The sequence below is a fragment of the Sphaerodactylus townsendi genome, linkage group LG14 (genome assembly GCF_021028975.2).
Source record: "Sphaerodactylus townsendi isolate TG3544 linkage group LG14, MPM_Stown_v2.3, whole genome shotgun sequence".
Taxonomy (NCBI): domain Eukaryota; kingdom Metazoa; phylum Chordata; class Lepidosauria; order Squamata; family Sphaerodactylidae; genus Sphaerodactylus; species Sphaerodactylus townsendi.
In genome coordinates this window covers 40042984-40062063 of record NC_059438.1, presented here as the reverse complement: position 1 = coordinate 40062063, position 19080 = coordinate 40042984, and the positions used below count along the sequence as shown (strand labels likewise).

General features: G+C 47.7%; 1 protein-coding gene across 2 annotated transcripts in view; it reads right to left on the bottom strand.

The window, feature by feature from the left end:
* Positions 1 to 15364, bottom strand: part of RIN2 (Ras and Rab interactor 2) — a 106532-nt gene extending 91168 nt beyond the window's left edge. For both annotated transcript variants that reach the window (XM_048515804.1, XM_048515805.1), the window contains exon 1: positions 14717 to 15364. In XM_048515804.1, coding sequence (XP_048371761.1) covers positions 14717 to 15331 — 615 coding nt within the window. In that variant the 5' untranslated portion in view covers positions 15332 to 15364. The remainder of the gene's footprint in view (positions 1 to 14716) is intronic.
* Positions 15365 to 19080: the final 3716 nt, after the last annotated feature.

Below are 19080 nucleotides of genomic sequence, written 5' to 3'. Positions count from 1 at the left end.
TTACAGACTAGTCCCACAGATGCCAAATGCATGTATTTCTGGCCTTAGTTATATAAAGCTTCTGTACTATACCGATTTGGGTGAGCAGGAACAAGCTATTTAAAAAGAGAAAGAATGCACCAAACAGAATGAAAAGCACAGCTCCCTTAGGAACAAGGGTTTCTCTTCAGCTCATCAATTTTCTTGGCTAAGCAACAAGAAAGTCTAACAGCTTTTGTAGCATCAGCAAGTGATTCACCTACAGTTCATGCAATTAATACTTGCAAGAATCCACGACTGCTCCTGTCTCCTCAATCTTCAGTGAGGAATGCTGGCCTCTTCTTCTAAAATTCTCATACAATGTCTGCACAGGACAGCAACCCAACCTGCCTTTTGAGCCCACAAAACACTCCAATATTAACTTCTTGGAGTTCCAAACGTAAGTAGTTCTAGAAGGTGTGTCCTTAGACAATGCCAACAATCTAATCTCTCTGTAGAGGAGAAGTCTGGCCTTTTGGAATGGTAACAGAAAATGCACAACAGCCCAAATCTCTATAGTAGCTTATGATTAGCTATCCAATTAGATTGGGGGCCATTCTGTCCTTCTTCACCCAATACTACAACCCCTTTGGCAATTTCAGTGTCTCACTTCCCTCAGCCTCCCAAAATGTGTCTTTCTCTCCTCTCAAGGTTAGTTCCTGGGTTTGCAGAGCAGCAGTGGCGTAGGAGGTTAAGAGCTCGTGTATCTAATCTGGAGGAACCAAATTTGATTCCCCGCTCTGCCGCCTGAGGTGTGGAGGCTTATCTGGGGAATTCAGATTAGCATGTGCACTCCCACACACACCAGCTGGGTGACCTTGGGCTAGTCACAGCTTCTCGGAGCTCTCTCAGCCCCACCCACCTCACAGGGTGTTTGTTGTGAGGGGGGAAGGGCAAGGAGATTGTAAGCCCCTTTGAGTCTCCTGCAGGAGAGAAAGGGGGGATATAAATCCAAACTCTTCTTCTTCTAAAATATAAGATGCATCCGCTCTCCTCTATTTTCCCCAGATGAACATAAAGGTTTTGCTTGTGGGGTACTTAGATAGTACAGACCACAGGGAAGCCCCGTATAAATCCACACGACACACGCACAGGAGCTCTGAGAAGGTTGGGTTATTCTCACCAAAATGTTATCCCCCAGTGCAATAATTTTATTTTTTCCATGGAGTGAGCAAGGACCCATCCTCTTACACAGGGAGATTATACAGGCATACTTGTAACCAGAGAGACAGATAATAATTATTTTTGTTGTCAACATAGTTTTGATAGACATAGAGGCCCCTTCCGCACACGCAAAATAATGCGTTTTCAAACCACTTTCACAACTGTTTGCAAGTGGATTTTGCTATTCCGCACAGCCTCAAAAAGCACTGAAAGCAGTTTGAAAGTGCATTATTCTGCATGTGCGGAATGAGCCAGAGTGTTAGTAGAATTTAGGTTTTATTCTGTTTTTCTGTAAAAGGTTTTCCTTCCTGCTCTGAAAATGTATTACTCCCTGAGACCATTGTCTAAGTCACAAGCTTGCTGAAACAAAAGATTAGATTATGCAAAGGGTGGACCCAGAGAAACAGGATGCAAACAGTTAATGAATCAGGCAAACCCCTTTTGCATCTTGACATAGCCTCAAGTAACGATCATGCACACCCAGGAAAGAAAGCCTTACTAAAAAGTCTCTCCCAAAACTATAAGTTAGAAATACCCACTAGCAGCTAAATACAGGACAGAACGTCAAGGTGAAAATGCATAAGAGCTTGCAGGCAGACATCTGCGTTTATCACAAGGACGACTATCTGAAGGTGTTTCCTGACCAAAGATAAAAACTGGATGTCTCGGAAGAGGAAGCTTAATGGCCCTTGGTGGCCCTGTATTGTTATTGCATAATTCCATCCATGGTGTAACCTCCAAAATTTACTTATGGCTCATTCCGCACATGCAGAATAATGCACTTTCAAACTGCTTTCAGTGCTCTTTGAAGCTGTGCGGGATGGCAAAATCCACTTGCAAACAGTTGTGAAAGTGGTTTGAAAACGCATTATTTTGCGTGTGCGGAAGGGGCCTATAAGAAGTCTGTATTTTGTTGTGATCAGAGGGCTTGGCCATGCGCCTTGCTTGGTGCTGACCGAGCTGCTTGAATTCACTTCTTACTGAACGAAACTCTGTTTGACCGTATTAAAACTTTATTTTATTTTTCAATGTGAACTTTGTGGCTTCAATTTTATTTGCTGCCAAGCTGACATCGCTATTAAAGTTGCCCCTAGTAGTGGGTAACACACTTGGGGGATAGCCAGTGGTGGGATCCAAAATTTTTAGTAACAGGTTCCCATGGTGGTGGGATTCAAACAGTGGCGTAGCGCCAATGGGACTGGGCAGGGCACAATGGGGGCGTGGCCTGGCATTCTAGGGGCGGGGCATTAATAATTTCTCTGTGACTATAAAAACTCTTACTGTAAAAAAAAGTTCCCAATTTCCAGCTGGTATTTTTCTGTCCATAATTTAAACTCATTATAGCAAGTCCTATCGTCTACTGACAACAGAAACAACTACTTCTTCTCTAATTGACTGCCTGTCAAATCCTTAATACTTTCAAATACTTAATTTTGTTTCTAGAAATCAAAAGAAGGAGACTTTCCTTAAACAAGGAACTTTACCATATTTCTAAAACATGTTTTTAAAACAGCCCAACAAGGAGAATGATCCCGTTTTCTACCTTCGCTAACCAGCCACATAGGAAACAACAGGACTTTATGGTTTTTGGACCTAATGGAATTTCTAACGGAAAAGCGGACCCATTTAGTAACCCCCTCTCGGCACACACCAATAATTAGTAACCCACTCTCGGGAACTGGTGAGAACCTGCTGGATCCCACCTCTGGGGATAGCACTGGAGGAACAGGCTAAACTCAGAACCCTACTCTTATGACCCAAGGCACCGAGAATCAAGCCTGTTCCCACCTGTTAAGGTCTGCAGTGTGATAAGCCTGTGTTGCCATTACATGCCCCACATCGTCCTCCTCCTACTCAGTCACTGTTCAGGAGGGAAAAAAGCTACAGGAGCCGAGGTCTTGGACACACACACGTTATGCCCTGATTGCTAAAGGCTGTCTTTGTTTGCTTCGATTACAGTGACAAGGAAGTACACAGCGGCTCCTAGAACCTGGCCTCTGACCGAACCTGTTCAGCAGCATGAACAAAGAAACTGACACTCCGGTGCTCATTGTGCAGACAAAAATAACGGTGAGTTCAGCCATGCAGTCACCATGGAGACAGCTGTGTCCAAAAGACCATCACGATCTGACCTTCTCTGATCCTTATAGTGAGATCCCAGATCGACTTCGGTTCAGTGACAGGGCAGACTGCAAGCTCGTAGAACCTTAAAGCCAAAAACTCCAGATGAACTGGTTTGCAGCTTGCTTAGTTCATTAACCAGCTCTGAAAAGTGTAATTGAAGGATAGTTTGGTGACAGAACGCACTGTCAAGCCTTAGCCCACAAAGTGACCCCAGAGAGTTTTCAAGGCAAGAAACATGCAGAGGTGGTTTGCCATTGATGTTGGTTCCGCCTGAGCTAAACAGAGCAGCAAGAAAAGAGAAACATGCCTCCAATTCAGAAAGATAGGCCCCTTCCGCACACGCAAAATAATGCATTTTCAAACCACTTTCACAACTGTTTGCAAGTGGATTTTGCTATTCCGCACAGCTTCAAAGAGCACTGAAAGCAGTTTGAAAGTGCATTATTCTGCATGTGCGGAATGAACCTCAGATTCATATGAAGCAAGGCCTGTTCCCAGAGGGCCAGGTGCATTTGCCCAGCACACATTTCTGGAGAGGGGCTTGGGTTCGCACCTTGTGGACATACCACAAAGCAAACAGTTCCAACGTTTCTCTGACAAAGAAACTCAGCAAGTCACCAGGTGGGATGAAATGGAAGCTCTCCTTCCTGCAATGGAACTGGGGTAGTTTCGACTCTCTACAACAGACACCCAAGCAGCTTGCAACATGATTCCCCGGTTCTCAAGGGCAGGTTATGTTACCGCCCAGGAAAATAGCCAAAATATTTTCCTGAAGTCAAGTTACATGGCTACACTGGTTCCATGACAGGACGCAGAGACTTGTGTAGGTCAGAAGCCTCCACGAGGCTCACAAAGAACGTAAACGTGTGCTTGTACCAATGTTACATGGTTTCCCTCCTGCCTTTGCCCTCTTTAGATGTAACGAAAGCCCCTTTAGAGCTGAATTTATGATTTGCCCGGTGTTCAGGATTTTAGTGTGACTAGGTTCTCCAGTTAGTTTAAGATTTTGTCATTGTTAATTCAGGAGATTCTTTATGTGCTTGTACTGTGTTGTTTTCCCTAATGTTCAAGTTTAGAAATATCATTTGATATTTGTGTTTGTCAGTAAGAGAAGTAGCCTTAAGAAGCTGATATTAAGGGACAAGGAAGTTAGACCTGGGATGCAGCTTGGACCAACACCCAGCCGACTTCTTAGCAAAGACAAAAGACCCTCTTTGGTTTTGCTAATTAAAACTGATAGCAGCACCCAGAGGTTCCAGCCATTGGAAGACGTGCAGGGGCCACCATTGGACAATTTGAACTCCCCTTTGTTACAGAGACGAGGCGCGGGAGCCTCAGGACATAACTGAAGGAAACAGCCATCTGATAAAGGAGATAGCTGGGTGCGGTAACGAGCCCACCTAGATCTTCTGAAAGGACTTTATCTGCTATCCCTTCAGCACCATTGCGAGATCTCGCGGGAAGACGTTGACAGCGGGATTTCGTAATCCCATTCAAAAGTTGTAATTGGATCTTCTTTTTGTTTTGTTGTTTTCCTATTGGTGTTTGGTAAGGGACTTGCCCCCTTACCTCCCCTTTCTGCAAGACGTGTTTTCTCCTGCCCGAGCTGTGACCATCACCCAGTGGTGGGATCCAAAAATTTTAGTAACAGGTTCCCATGGTGGTGGGATTCAAACAGTGGCGTAGCGCCAATGGGGCTGGGTGGGGCACAATGGGGGCGGGGGCGGGCATTCTGGGGGCGGGGCATTCCTGGGCGGGGCTGTTGCAAGGATTCAGCTGCTGCGCCGGTCCTTGGGCAGGAAACGAATGCACGCAGGTGCAGGCTGCCACGCACACCAGTGCACCTCCTGCTTCAAGTTCTGCACGCTACTGCTGAGAGGAGGGGCAAAAATCACATGGCAAAATCACCAATTAGTAACCTCCTCTCGGCACACACAAATAATTAGTAACCTACTCTCGGGAACCTGTGATAAACTGCTGGATCCCACCTCTGCCATCGCCTCCAAATAAAACTCTTTGCTTTGAAGAACGCCGGCTTTCTGCGCCTCATTACGTTGCTGAGCTGAAATCACTTATTGTTACCCGAGCAACAGCGGTAACAGTTAGATGACCTTTTGCCAGGATAGATTTGCTATCTTCTGATTCTGTTCGGAGACATCTGCAGCTATGAAGTACAGCGAACAGGAGAAGCTAGAATCCGTGGCTCAAGTCACAGGGACAACCCAAAGTCTCTCGAAAGGAGCAGGTATTCCCACAAGTTCCTCTGCCACGGTAGAGCAAAGGAGACTTTTATACCAGTGTTGACTTCATCACGTAATGTGGTTCACATGGACTATCTGACCAGTCTACTAGCTGGCATCCCAGCTCCACTGTAAGGCTACCGAGCTGACCACAAAGGACAGTGACTATTTCCAAGCCCATCCTCATCCTTCACTGAAACAAAGCCTAGGATTGAACTGAAGAGCACTCTTTCCATTCACAGTTACTTCTTCCCCTTTCCTTCATTTCCCATGTCTCAGCATTAGATTGTCTCAGTTACTCTGTAAAGCACAATATGCTACATCACAATACAATGGAACCTCGGTTTTCGTTGGCAATCCGTCCGAAAAGAATCGATGAAAACCAAAACCGAGGCAAACTTTTCCATAGGAATCAATGTAAATCCAATTAATCCATTCTAGTCACTCCAAAAAACATACCAAAAACACATTTTTGGTGAATAAACATAGTGTTTAATGCTGAAAACAGTAACAAACAATAACACTAGGACCAGCTTCAGAGCCAGCAAACCAATGTCACACCAGAAAGCTGTCCAAAGAGGTCTGTTTCTGACGCCTCTTTAAGATTTGTCTGAAATGGGGCAAGACATTGTCATTAAACAAGTTGCAGACACGGCCTGCAACAGCTTCGTCTGGGTGATTTTTCTCCACAAACCCCTGCACCTTACTACAAATCGATGAAAACCGAGGCAAATCAATGAAAACCGAGACAAATTTTTCACTGAAAAAATCAATGAAAACCTAAACCGATGAAAACCGAAGGCAATGAAAACTGAGTATCTGATATTGCAGTATCTGATATTCCGCAGTATCTGATATTGCAGAAGATACTCCTCACTACAATTGCAAACACATTGCACAAAGTCAAGGTACATCAAGTCATCCTCCCGACTGGCAAAGAAGTCGAGGAACTCTTTGCAAACTTTAAAGAGCATTTTAAAGACCAGTTTGTGAAAATCGAATGAGAATTAAACGTATCTTCTGTCCTAGGGGTGAAGCGATACCTTTCAGGTTCAACAGCCGAGATCAGTGAAAAAGTCTATACACAAATGTGAATATAAGAGAATGCCTACAAATGCAACATCCACTTGTGATTATTACACTAATGAAATACTCAGTCTTATCATGTGTCTGCACTAGATCAGAGGGTGGTTCACTGGGACTAGGAGTTTCCCCCCCACGGCATCATTGTTCCCACATGCAGGAATTTAATTTTTTTGCCATAAAAGAAGTAACCATTGGCCAGTTCAGCAGAAAAAGGGTGTTACTGCAAGAGCACCCCCATAGCAGGGATTAAACCTGCTTTTTATTCGTGAGAGAAGTAAGATTTTCATCCAGTTCACTTTCCCTTATAGAAGGAGTGAAAACTGGACCTACTGTGTAGCTCCATCCATTCATCTGGGTATCCCTATACTGGGCTCCATTTCTTTGTGTAGCACTAGTAGGGAAGGAATGTTAAGGGCTCCACTGGATTCAATTATCTTTGGTAACACACTGCACATATGTATTGTCAAAGGCTTTCACGGCCAGAATCACTGGGGTGCTGTGTGGTTTCCGGGCTGTATGGCCGTGTTCTAGCAGCATTCTCTCCTGACATTTCGCCTGCATCTGTGGCTGGCATCTTCAAAGGATCTGAAACGTCAGGAGAGATGGCTGCTAGAACACGGCCATACAGCCCAGAATCCACACAGTACCACACTGCCCTTCCGATAATCACTGAAATCTTGTACACAGTAAGGCCATTAGGCAGGCTCTAGGTGAAATGCAACTGCTTTAACTCTTAAGTGCAACGCAAAGATGTGGAGTGCTCTGAGCTTTGCATAGCGCCACATGGTACACAAGCATTCTCGAAAGCCTTCATTACATGGGCAATTAAATTAAACTGTTTTTGTTGACTGGGAAGATTTCTGCAGCTTTTGAAAACTGCACATAGCTGGTGAAACATTTAATCTCTTATGATCACATTAAACAACTAATCTGTAACAGTCCAAACTGGTACCTTGCTGCAGAGTTAATTGTAACAGCACAGTGGTGTTTGCAAGCCTGTTAAATGTTGGAGGATCACAAAGTTCCCGGATGGCTACCATCCTGTGCCTTATAGTGTCCATTATGCAGTTTGGTCTCCACTTATTAGAAACCAGGGTGCGGCTTCAATTTTTCAAATATTTGATTAAATTTAATAGGGCTGAGTGTAGTTTAACCTACTTAATGCTTCCTGAGCTGCAGAAAACGAAGTGGTGGGAATCTATTACTCAAAAACTGAGCTGCTTGGGTTTAGCTTTTGAAACATTATTAATGTTGACGCCAGGGGAAATATTATCCCAAATAAAAATACGTCCTTATGACCAGGAACAGCAGTGGCTCTATCGTCGTGCAAACTCATCCTGTTCACCATCATATTATGGAATCTCTATAAAACCAGGACAGCCAGCCTATTATCTTAGCTTACTGATTGATCCTAGACAGAGATGGGTTTTCACTAGGGCCAAGTGTAATGTTTTCCCTTCGACACAGCACTATGGTCGATTTAGTCAAACCCCATATGCTGATAGAATTTGTAAAGTATGTAAAACAACTGTTGAAACCCTGGAGCATATTATATTCGACTTTCAGAAATATGATGTGTTTAGGAAGGACTGTTCTTCACTAGCCAAACCAATTTACAACAGGAAATTAAGAATGGTACAAATACTTAATTGTAACGATCTTCAAGTTTTACAAAGTGTTGTAAAAATTTTGGTGTTAGTTTTAGAGAAGTGATTGTTTATATTTTCCTAATATGTATGCCTAATAAAAGTTAACTAACTGAACTGACCACCATCCCATCAGAAAGGACAGACTCATTTTTACAGAAAAAATATCTACTTTTCAGACCCTGAACACAAGGCTATTTTTCAGTCCTGATTGCAGTGGTTATCTTCAGCTTTGGACAGAAGATCAAGCAAAGTTGTCATGAGGACTATCCAAGAAGATATAAAATCCTTTCCAGACATCCAGGCAAGGTTGAAGTGTTTCCCCTCCTTGAACCTAACACTACAAATTAGAGATAATTTGTTGCAACAAATAATCATTTATTCGCCACCAATATTTACTCCTTTCTTCTTTTTTATCACTGAATATTCACCTTTTGACGGAGCGAAAGTTAACAATGGTTCCTTCCACAAGTTCACCAAAGCAGTTTCACCATTCGCAAGTTGGAAACAAAAATTATGTCTGGTTTTATTTGGAAATACCAATGGTTTTAAAACTGTTCTGATAAACCCAGGAGTTTTTCAAAAGCATACCAAAGGTTCTTATGAGATAATTGCAGAAGAGTTCCTGGAAGCCCACACCCATTACATATCAGTGCGGAATTGAAGAGACAAACTTGAGCTGGCCTTTAGCTGCATTTCCATGCACTATCATGGCAAATAAAAAGGCAATAATTATGCCCTGAGTCAGGGGTGGCCAACCTATGGTGCTCCAGATGTCCACGGACTACAACTCCCACCAGTCCCCTCCAGATGTTCATGGACTACAAATTCCCACCAGCAACTCAATTGGGTTACATCAAGGGAACCCCACCTATGGTGCTCCAGATGTCCATGGACTACAATTCCCACCAGTCCCCTCCAGATGTTCATGGACTACAAATTCCCACCAGTCCCTCCAGATGTTCATGGACTACAAATTCCCACCAGCAACTCAATTGGGTTACATCAAGGGACACCCACCTATGGTGTTCCAGATGTTGATGGACTACAATTCCCATCAGCCCCTGTTCATGGACTACAATTTCCAATTGGCTATGCTGGCAGGGGCTGATGGGAATTGCAGTCCGTGAACATCTGGAACACCACAGGTTGGCCACCCCTACCCTGAGTGTATAAAGAGATATCAGGCTCTGTGATACAAACACCACCCTAAACTTATCTGCAAATTCTAAGCATGAAACCAAGTTGCTGTCACAAACAATAAGTCTGAAAGACTCTTGTCAACTGGAGGGGACTGGTGGAAAAGCAAAGCAAACCTTAAATTCTTCCATTATTGTCCCATCACAAATTCTTCACATCCACATTGTTGAAGCAAATAGAACTAGGCTGTTCTAGTTCAATTTTCCTTAATTGTGTCCACTTCTGTCAAATGTCTACATCTCCAGAGAACACTGTGGTATCACCTGTTAGCACACAAAAGATCTCTTGCAGTAAGAGCTCAGGAAAGCCCCAGGGGATCACCTGCCACTTCTTTCCCTCCAGTCTTCCTGCTTAGGGGTTAACCATGATCCAGTGTTCTACTCTAGAGCTCATACTGACTGGGACACAGGAAGAAGGAAGGAGTAGATTAGGCCATAGGAAGAGCGGACATCCTGCCAAAACAGGTTCAAGGATTCAGAAATGTACAAGTTTGGCAGACAGGCTTCACTTTAAAAACAAACATTAAGGTTAAGGCAGGTGCCAAATTATGAACTTCCTGGGCACTTCAAGGAAAGGAGGTAATGTGAGAACTGGCAAACTTTAAAATCCTGTCATTCTTCCTTAGAAGAGTGTTTAAAACAATCAGCCCAAACATTACTGGCTTCATGCGAGTGTGGCCAGAAACCCCTCCTTTCTGATAGGAGCAGTTTCCTTTAGAGGAAGAAAAAGATAAGGACACAGAGGCTGGACTTTGGGTAAAATGAAAAAGCTACCAGGGGCCATAAGGCTGTTTGGATACAGAGTATTTTACACCTACGAAGCCACAGTGGTAAATAAACTTAAGTGTAGGCAGGAAGTGCTGATAAGAAGTACAGTCCCTATCAATGCAATCCACCCTGCAAGGGCTAACATTTAACAGCTCCTAGCGATTACATGTATCTAAATATATGCAGCGTTAATAGTTGCAAGTCTGGATGATAGGCAGAGGTGGGATCCAGCAGGTTCTCACGAGTTCCCGAGAGTGGGTTACTAATTATTTGTGTGTGCCTAATTAGTTGTGTGTGCCGAGAGGGGGTTACTAATTGGGTCCGCTTTTCCATCTCCCCGCCCTCACCTCCCCAAGAGGCATCCTGCCTTTGAACGTGAAGGTTCCACATAGCAATTGCGACCAATAATGTCACTCCCTGAACTGGGTTAATCCCTTTCAGGTTCTGCAATTCGTGGATTCTCAGCCTTTCTTACCTTTTATCTCACCAGTCTCTATCTGTGTGTTTCACCATTGCTGTGTTCAGATTTGTGAGTTGGGGCATTTTCTATAATGTGATGATGATTTAGAAATGACCTGGTGCAAAAATAATTGGGGGGGGTCATGGTGGGGTGGCTGCCCATGGGGGGGGGGCATCCAACTCAGGTTTTGCCCAGGGCTCAGGTTTGCCTAAGTACGCCTCTGCCCCCTTTGCTGGGCGGGGGGGGGGGCTGGTGAGGGAACCTGTTACTAAAATTTTTGGATCCCACCACTGGTGATAGTAGTGTGTGAGTGCCCATGTGCTAGCTCTTCCTTCCTTCCTTCCTTCCTTCCTTCCTTCCTTCCTTCCTTCCTTCCTTCCTTCCTTCCTTCCTTCCTTCCTTCCTTCCTTCCTTCCTTCCTTCCTTCCTTCCTTCCTTCCTTCCTTCCTTCCTTCCTTCCTTCCTTCCTTCCTTCCTTCCTCCCTCCCTCTCCTTCCTTCCTTCCTTCCTTCCTTCCTTCCTTCCTTCCTTCCTTCCTTCCTTCCTTCCTTCCTTCCTTCCTTCCTTCCTTCCTTCAAGTCACAACTGACTTACAGCAACCACATAGGGTTTTCAAAGCAAGAGACATTCAGACTGACCTTGGCATTCCTTGGAGACCTCCCACCCAAATACTTGCTAGGGTCGACCCTGCTTAACTTCTGAGATCTGACAAGATTAGACTAGCTTGGGCGATCCCAGTCAAGGCATGCATTAGCTCCAGAGGTCAGAAAATACTTTAAATCGCTCCCTGTCTTGCGGACGGTCCACAGAGGGAAACGTTTTTCATAGGCAACTATTTAAGGGTGAACATCTGAAAACACTATTAATGATGCTTGTTCTCTGAGTCTATAAAACCCATTAGAAACCACAAAAGCAAATGAAATCATCTGACTTCCTTTGGTGCATGTTATACATTCTCGGGTTTAATCTAAATGCTTCTGCTAATTGTTTTATTACACTTTGGCCCCACATTAGAGAAATACTGCAACGGTTATTACTGTTCCCATAATCTGAGGCTGGCTAAAACAATCAGTCAGTCGGTCATCTGCCTTTTTAAATGTGCCTTGACATAAAAAGGAAATGTTAGAGAAAAGTTTGAGAGTCAGCGCAGTATATTGGTTAAGAGTGGCGGACAGGAGGCGGAAGAACTGAGTTTGATCCCTCTCCTCCAGATGAATCCTGCTGGTGACCTTAGGCCGGTCAAAGTTCTCTCAGAACTCTCTCAGGACAAGCAGGGGCAAGCAACGGCAAACCACCTCTGAACCTCTCTGGCCCTATGGGGTTGCCATAAGTCACCTGTGACTTGACAGCACACACACATACACACAGAGGAAAGTTTAATCCGAGGTCTACAACCAGAAAAAAATATATTTTCCACATTGGTGGAACACCACACATTTTCTCGGAATATATCATTCTCTCTCGTTATGAAACTAGGTGGGGCAGCCACCTCTGGCAGCAAACGTGGGGTACCACTGAAAATGGCAGATGCATCTGAGCCACATGGTCAATGCTTTCCCACGTCCCCTTGACCTAATCAATGTGAGAGGCACACGTGGCAATCCCCGCACCTTTCGTCCAAACCAAGCAATCTGACACAACCTGGAGTCTTCCAGGGCTATTCATTGTATTTATAGGTATACACAGTGGCGTAGCACCAAGGGAACACGGGGGATGTGCGCAGGGCACAGGGTGAACATGTGCCACGGATGCAGTCCCCCCTCGCTCCAGTATACATTAACAAGCAGATCACACTCAGGGAGAGTCAGCCATTAGTAATCTCAGGAGTGTCTAAGCTCAGGGTAGGAAATTGCACTGGGCTGTTTGTAAGCACACATACATCAACAGGGTATCTGTACCACACAGGCGCACTTGCAGGAGAGGCAAGACTGGCGGTCACTTCATGCTGAGCACATGGTCAGCGGCGAGCATGGCCTGGCTTCTTCACATGGCGGTGGAACGACCCTCAGAAGCCCACCCCTCTGTTCACACTACAACCTTTCGCCTCAAGGCTGCACCAGTGACATATCTGCCTAGGAACTGGAGAGTACCCTCTGTCCCTGGGTGCCACTAATTTGGTCACATGGGGGGCGCGCGCAAAATCGCCCCCCCCCCCACGTGACCAGGAAGACGGCAAGGCAGCAGGAAGACCTGCTGTCTTGTCGTGTTCGGGTGCCCTCGGCCCCGCCCATGTTGTCATCGACATAGGGTGCCCTCGGCCCCACTCCCAAGCCGCACCCCCATGCTCATAAAAGCAAAGGAGCCGATGACGGAGCCCTGCAGTTGCATCTGCTCTCCCCAGAGGGGAAGGCAGAAGGGACTGCCAGCTGCTGGCTGGGAGCCAGGAGGGGGGCGAGACCTGAGGGGCGGGGCTTGGCCCACCCCGCTGAGCCCCGCCCCCAGGTGTAGTGGGGGCGCCCGGAGAACTGCTACCTCCAGGCACCGTTTCCCCCCATACGCCTCTGGCCTGCGCACAGAACTTGGGAAACAAGTCCACCCCAGGGCCTGTTCAGTTCCCCGCTTCCTCCATTTGTATAGCATTATTATTATTGTCACCATTATCATCACCATCAAATTTTGTTTAATATCACAGCTGTCAGTTCTTTAGCTGGTTGTCGGCCTTTCGTTACCATTTGAGCCTCATCCAGAGGCTCAAAGACGTTGTAACGTATCAGCAAAGTATTTGTGCAAATTCCAGCAGGACTTTTCTGAATCTGGTGTTATTTTTTTTCCCAGAAGTACCATGCCCAGAGAATGTGCAAGATGTTTTATCCAAGCCGGAGTAAATGTGAAAATGCTTGGAGGAAAGGCGGCTTCCTGGCAGGTTGGGAGCAATCTAGATTTCCAAAATCACTGCTTAATCGACAAGTTTTCCACAACCTACATGAATACATGAAGCTGCCTTCAAGTGAATCAGGTTTCTGGTCCATCTATCATAATCATCATCATTAATTAGATTTATAGGCCGCCTCACCCCCAAAGGGCTCGAGGCGGCTCACAATACAGCTGTTCCAATAACAGCACATAAAATACATAACTACAACTAACCACATTAAAACGAATTTCCACAGCAGCAATTTCTTAAAATTTCAATAACAAAGTTAAGAGCAAGCAAAATTAAAGGCAGGCGCCCGATTCTACTGCAGGGGTGGCCAACCTATGGCGCTCCAGATGTTCATGGACTACCATTCCCATCAACCAGGGCTGGGAATTGTAGCCAATTGGCCATGCCAGCAGGGGCTGATGGGAGTGGTAGTCCATGAACATCTGGAGCACCATAGGTTGGCCACTCCTAATCTACTGCAATGGTTTCCCACCAGGAGTGTGCCTACCTCGCCAGGGCGTTTGAGGGTACATGTAAAAAAATCACGTAGTGGGCTTGCTGAGCCCTTCGGGGATAGGGCGGTATACTAAATTTAAATAACAACAACAACAACAACAACAACAATAGGGGGGTACAATTTTAGAGAAAAGGATGGTCGGGAGGTTTGTGAATGAAAAGGGTGGGGAGGGGCCGCCAGCTCTGTTGCGACGGCCAAAACCAGTCCCGGGTCCCCGGTGGGCCTGCGGCCTGATCCTTCCCACTGGAGGCGGAGGGGGCTGAGCCAGGGGTCTTCTGCACGCCAAGCAGCCCCTCCCCCCACACAAAAGGAAAGCGACTCCTGCCTGCAAGGCGATCTCCCCCCCTCCCCCCCGCAACACGCAACACCCTCGAGCTTCCCCGCAAACGTCTTGCAGGTCCCTGGGGTGCAGCTGCAACCCGGCCGCCGCCTCCCCTCGACGGCCCCGCAGGAGTCCGCTCTGCAGCGCGCTCTGGCCGAAGCGCCCCCAAACAGCACCTCGCGGCGGCGCGGACCCCCCCCCCCAGAGCACTAAAGTTGCCTCCCCCCCGCTGCGTCGGGGAGGGCAGGAGCCGCGCGGGTCCGACGCCGCCGCCTTCCCTCCAGAGCGCGCCCCCCCCCGCCCCCTTACCTCGGGGAGCTGCGCGCGGAGGGGCGTCGGGGCCGGCCTTTGTCTTCGTCTGGGCCCCTCCCGGGGGAGCCCTGGCGACGCCTCCGCGGGGCCGGCCAAGCAGGGCGCGCCGTCGGGGTCTGCAGGCGGGTGGGGGGGGGGGGCGCCGCGGAGGAAGAGGAAGTCGCGCTCGGCCCCAGAGCACCCGCGGGCAGGGAGGGAAGGAGGGGAGGGGCGCGGGAGGGGTGGGGGGCGAGGGCGGGCAGGGGTCCGTCGGCGGCGGCTTCTCTCCTGGCGAGCGGGAGGCGCGCGGGGCTGTCCGGGCTGCGCTCCGGCCCCGACCCCTGGCAGCCGTCCCGGGTCAGCCCCCGCGCAAGGCCGGCCTCGGAGGGCGGACGGAGCGCTCGCGCCTGGCCGGCCCGGCCTCCCCGCCGCCGGCCCAAGGCTGCCGGGAGCCAGGCGGGGCTGCGCGCAACAGGCGGGGCGGCGGGAAGGATCCCCGCCCTCCCCCCCCCCCCCGGGCGCTTCGCAGCAGCTGGGAAAGCGGGGGGGGGGGGAGGCGGCCGGCTGCAGAACGAGGAGAGGCTGCGGGGGGGGGGGGGGTGCGTGGTGGGGTGCGGGGGGTGGGGCCCCCATGTTACCCCGCTCCCCCCTCCCGTGTCTGTTTTTTTCCGGCTATTCCCCCCTACTTGTATCTGAGCTTAGACTCTGGAAGGCGGCTCTCCTGGAACTCTTCTGGGTCTCGAGTCCCGCCGAATTCGAATCCAGCTCTGCTGCTGCTGCTGCTGCTGGACCGCCGCCCGCTGAAGCTAATTTGTCCCAGTGTAGTCAAGCAGGGCTGATGGATTTGATTCACCTTCTGAGCCTCCTCTGCCGGCTGCAGTGGCCGTCACTCTCGCAGAGGACACAGGGCAGGGATGCCATCTTCCAGGGGGGACCTGCGGATCCCTCAGAATTGCAGCTCCTCTCCAGACTGCGCAGGTCAGCTTCCCTGGAGAAACAGGACGCTTGGGAGGGAGGGTGGACTTTATGGACCGGATCCCACCGGAGTCCTTGTCCTCCCCTGACTCCACCCCCAAATGTCCACGAGTTTCCCAACCTAGACCTGGCAGCCCTACCTGACTACTCCAGCATTGGGGGACCTGGCAACACTAGAATTTGGGAGACCCGGATTCAAATCCCCACCCTGCTGAGGGAGCTGGCTGAGCAACCTTGGACCAGTCCCACACCCTAAGCCTACCGACCAGGTGAGGTGGTTCTGGAGGAGAGAGCCACCTCTCTCACTTTTTACTGGTCCCCATTGAGGAGAAAAAAACAGGGTATAAGAACATAAGAACAAGCCAGCTGGATCAGTCCAGCTCTCTGCTACTCGCAGTGGCCCACCAGGTCCCATTGGGAGCTCACATGCAGGAGGTGAAAGCAATGGCCTGCTGCTGCTGCTGCTGCTGCTCCTGAGCACCTGGTCTGCTAAGGCATTTATAATCTGAGATCAAGGAGGATCAAGATTGGGAGCCATAGATCGACTTCTCCTCCATAAATCTGTCCAAGCCCTTTTTAAAGCTATCCAGGTGAGTGGCCGTCACCACCTCCTCTGGCAGCCTATTCCAAACACCAATCACACGTTGCGTGAAGAAGTGTTTCCTTTTATTAGTCCTAATTCTTCCCCCCAGCATTTTCAATGAATGCCCCCTGGTTCTAGTATTGTGAGAAAGAGAGACAAATTTCTCTCTGTCAACATTTTCTACCCCATGCATAATTTTATAGACTTCAATCATATCCCCCATCAGACGTCTCCTCTCCAAACTAAAGAGTCCCAAACGCTGCAGCCTCTCCTCATAAGGAAGGTGCTCCAATCCTTCAATCATCCTCGTTGCCCTTCTCTGCACTTTTTCTATCTCTTCGATATCCTTTTTGAGATGTGGCGACCAGAACTGAACACAGTACTCCAAGTGCGGTCGCACCACGGCTTTATATAAGGGCAATATAAATACAGTCAGTCAGTCAGTTTTATTACGGCCATTAGGCCAGCAAAAAAGAGAAGAGAAGAACAAGAAAAAGAAAGAACAATAAATAAAAGAAAAGAAAAAAATCGAATTTGTACAGAAATCCATGGTATAAGTCTATACACAAAAAATATCATCAGCTTGTAGCATTATTACAGTCACCATCATGTGGTCTGGCCCTTGGTCCTAACATGATTCTTCGCTTATTATGTGCCAGCATACAAAATTTAGCTACCTGCTGAGATATACAAGAAACTCGGTCTTCCAGTAAAATTCTCACAAGGACTGAATCGGAATTAACTATAGTTAAATTTCTGTACTGAATGAACAATGGGTGAATTAAAGTCTCCCTTTCCCCTTTATGGAGTTCGCAATGCAATAGAATATGTAATACAGAGTCCACTTCCCCTGAGTTACAAACACATAATCTCCTATGCCGTGGGATTTTTTGAAATCTGCCCATTAGATTGGCTGATGGAAAAGCGTCATTTCGTAGATGTTACGTTGGACAGGTAATTTTTTTTTTATTTAGAAGCAGAGAAGCAAGCCTTTATTGGCATAGAAGGACAGGTAATATAAATACAGTAAATACTAAGGTCGCTGTTTACTTGGGTGTCTTTACCATCAAAGTCAGTGGGATTTGCTTCTGACTGAGCAGGCATTGAGGTTGGGGCTGTAAAAATCCCCTACACTCCTGCTGCGACATTAACCACCTTCAAAAGTGCAATTTCACAAAACGCCAGGTAGATAAATGGTACTTGGTGATAATTTAATTACAGTACCAGGTGAAACAGGCAAAACAGTCAACTGTTAATTTGACAAAGTGCTATCCAGGGTGGTTTATGTTTATCGCAGAATTCGGTTCGTGCGCGTGCCACACTGCCTCTTTAACAATCGCTCCTTAACAGAAACTTCAAAGTGGTGTTTTACTCCGCAGAAATGTCACAGATTGTCATCAGAGGCGCAGTGCAACCTTGCGGTGTTTACTCATGAGATCAAAAGTCTCTGCTCTTATCATGGTCGAAGCTGTGCTGGGTTTTTAGTTTGCTGCCAAGCTCAGCCCGCCAGTTTCGCAGGGGTGGAGTTGTTTCCTGTGACTTCATGCTGTTATATTATCCTCTGGCATTTTCCATCGGAGGATGCTGTAGTGCTTGAGAAGTGCTAATGCACACGGGCTTGACGCACGTCAGCCCACGGGATTCAAGGGACAATCCCCTGTATATAGTAAATACATAGTAGATTTTATTGTGTTGACGTGATCTTAAAACGTATTGTCAATGGCTTTCACGGCCGGATTCAAGAAGAAGAAGAGTTTGGATTTATATCCCCCCTTTCTGTCCTGCAGGAGACTCAAAGGGGCTTACAATCTCCTTGCCCTTCCCCCCTCACAACAAAACCCCTGTGAGGTAGGTGGGGCTGAGAGAGCTCTGAAGAAGCTGTGACTAGCCCAAGGTCACCCAGCTGGCGTGTGTGGGAGTATACAGGCTAATCTGAATTCCCCAGATAAGCCTCCACAACTCAGGCGGCAGAGCTGGGAATCAAACCCGGTTCCTCCAGATTAGGTACAAGAGCTCTTAACCTCCTGCGCCACTGCTGCTCCTGGCTGTTGTGGGTTTTCCAGGCTGTGTGGCCGTGGTCTGGTAGATCTTGCAGGTGAAACGTTAAGAACAAGATCTACCAGACCACGGCCACACAGCCTGGAAAACCCACAACAACCAGGTGATCTGAAAACTGTGACTCGCACAAAAGTGTCATTCATTGATCTGAGATTGCAAATGCCTTAGCAGACCAGGTGCTCGGGAGCAGCAGCAGCAGAAGGCCATTGCTTTCACCTCCTGCACGTGAGCTCCCAAAGGCACCTGCTGGGCCACTGCGAGTAGCAGAGAGCTGGACTAGATGGACTCTGGTCTGATCCAGCAGGCTCTTTCTTAGGTTCATCCTTTCAAAATATATGAATGACCATACTGAACACTGGTCTACCTAATCCAGGGGTCCCAATTTTTTTCTGGTCCCCACCAAGTGTTTTTAGGAAGTGGGTTGAGTTCCAAATGTGCCCACGGGCTCCAAAAAGTTGGGGAGCCTTTCCTAACCCACGACTGTCTCGGGCTGAGACTTTTCCCAGTCTTTCTATCTAAGCACCTGTACCTGTGGAGGCCAGGGGACCCACACACAGAAAAACAGGAACATGCCTTATACCAGTGGTGGCGAACCTATGGCACGGGTGCCAGAGGTGGCACTCAGAGCCCTCTCTGTGGGCATGCGCACAGAGTTCGCCATGGGGGGGGCTGAAAATTGCCCCCCCCACACACACACACATCTAGGCTGGCTTGGGCTGCTGGTCACGACGTGTAGGTAACCCTGTTAAATGCTGTTAAACCCACT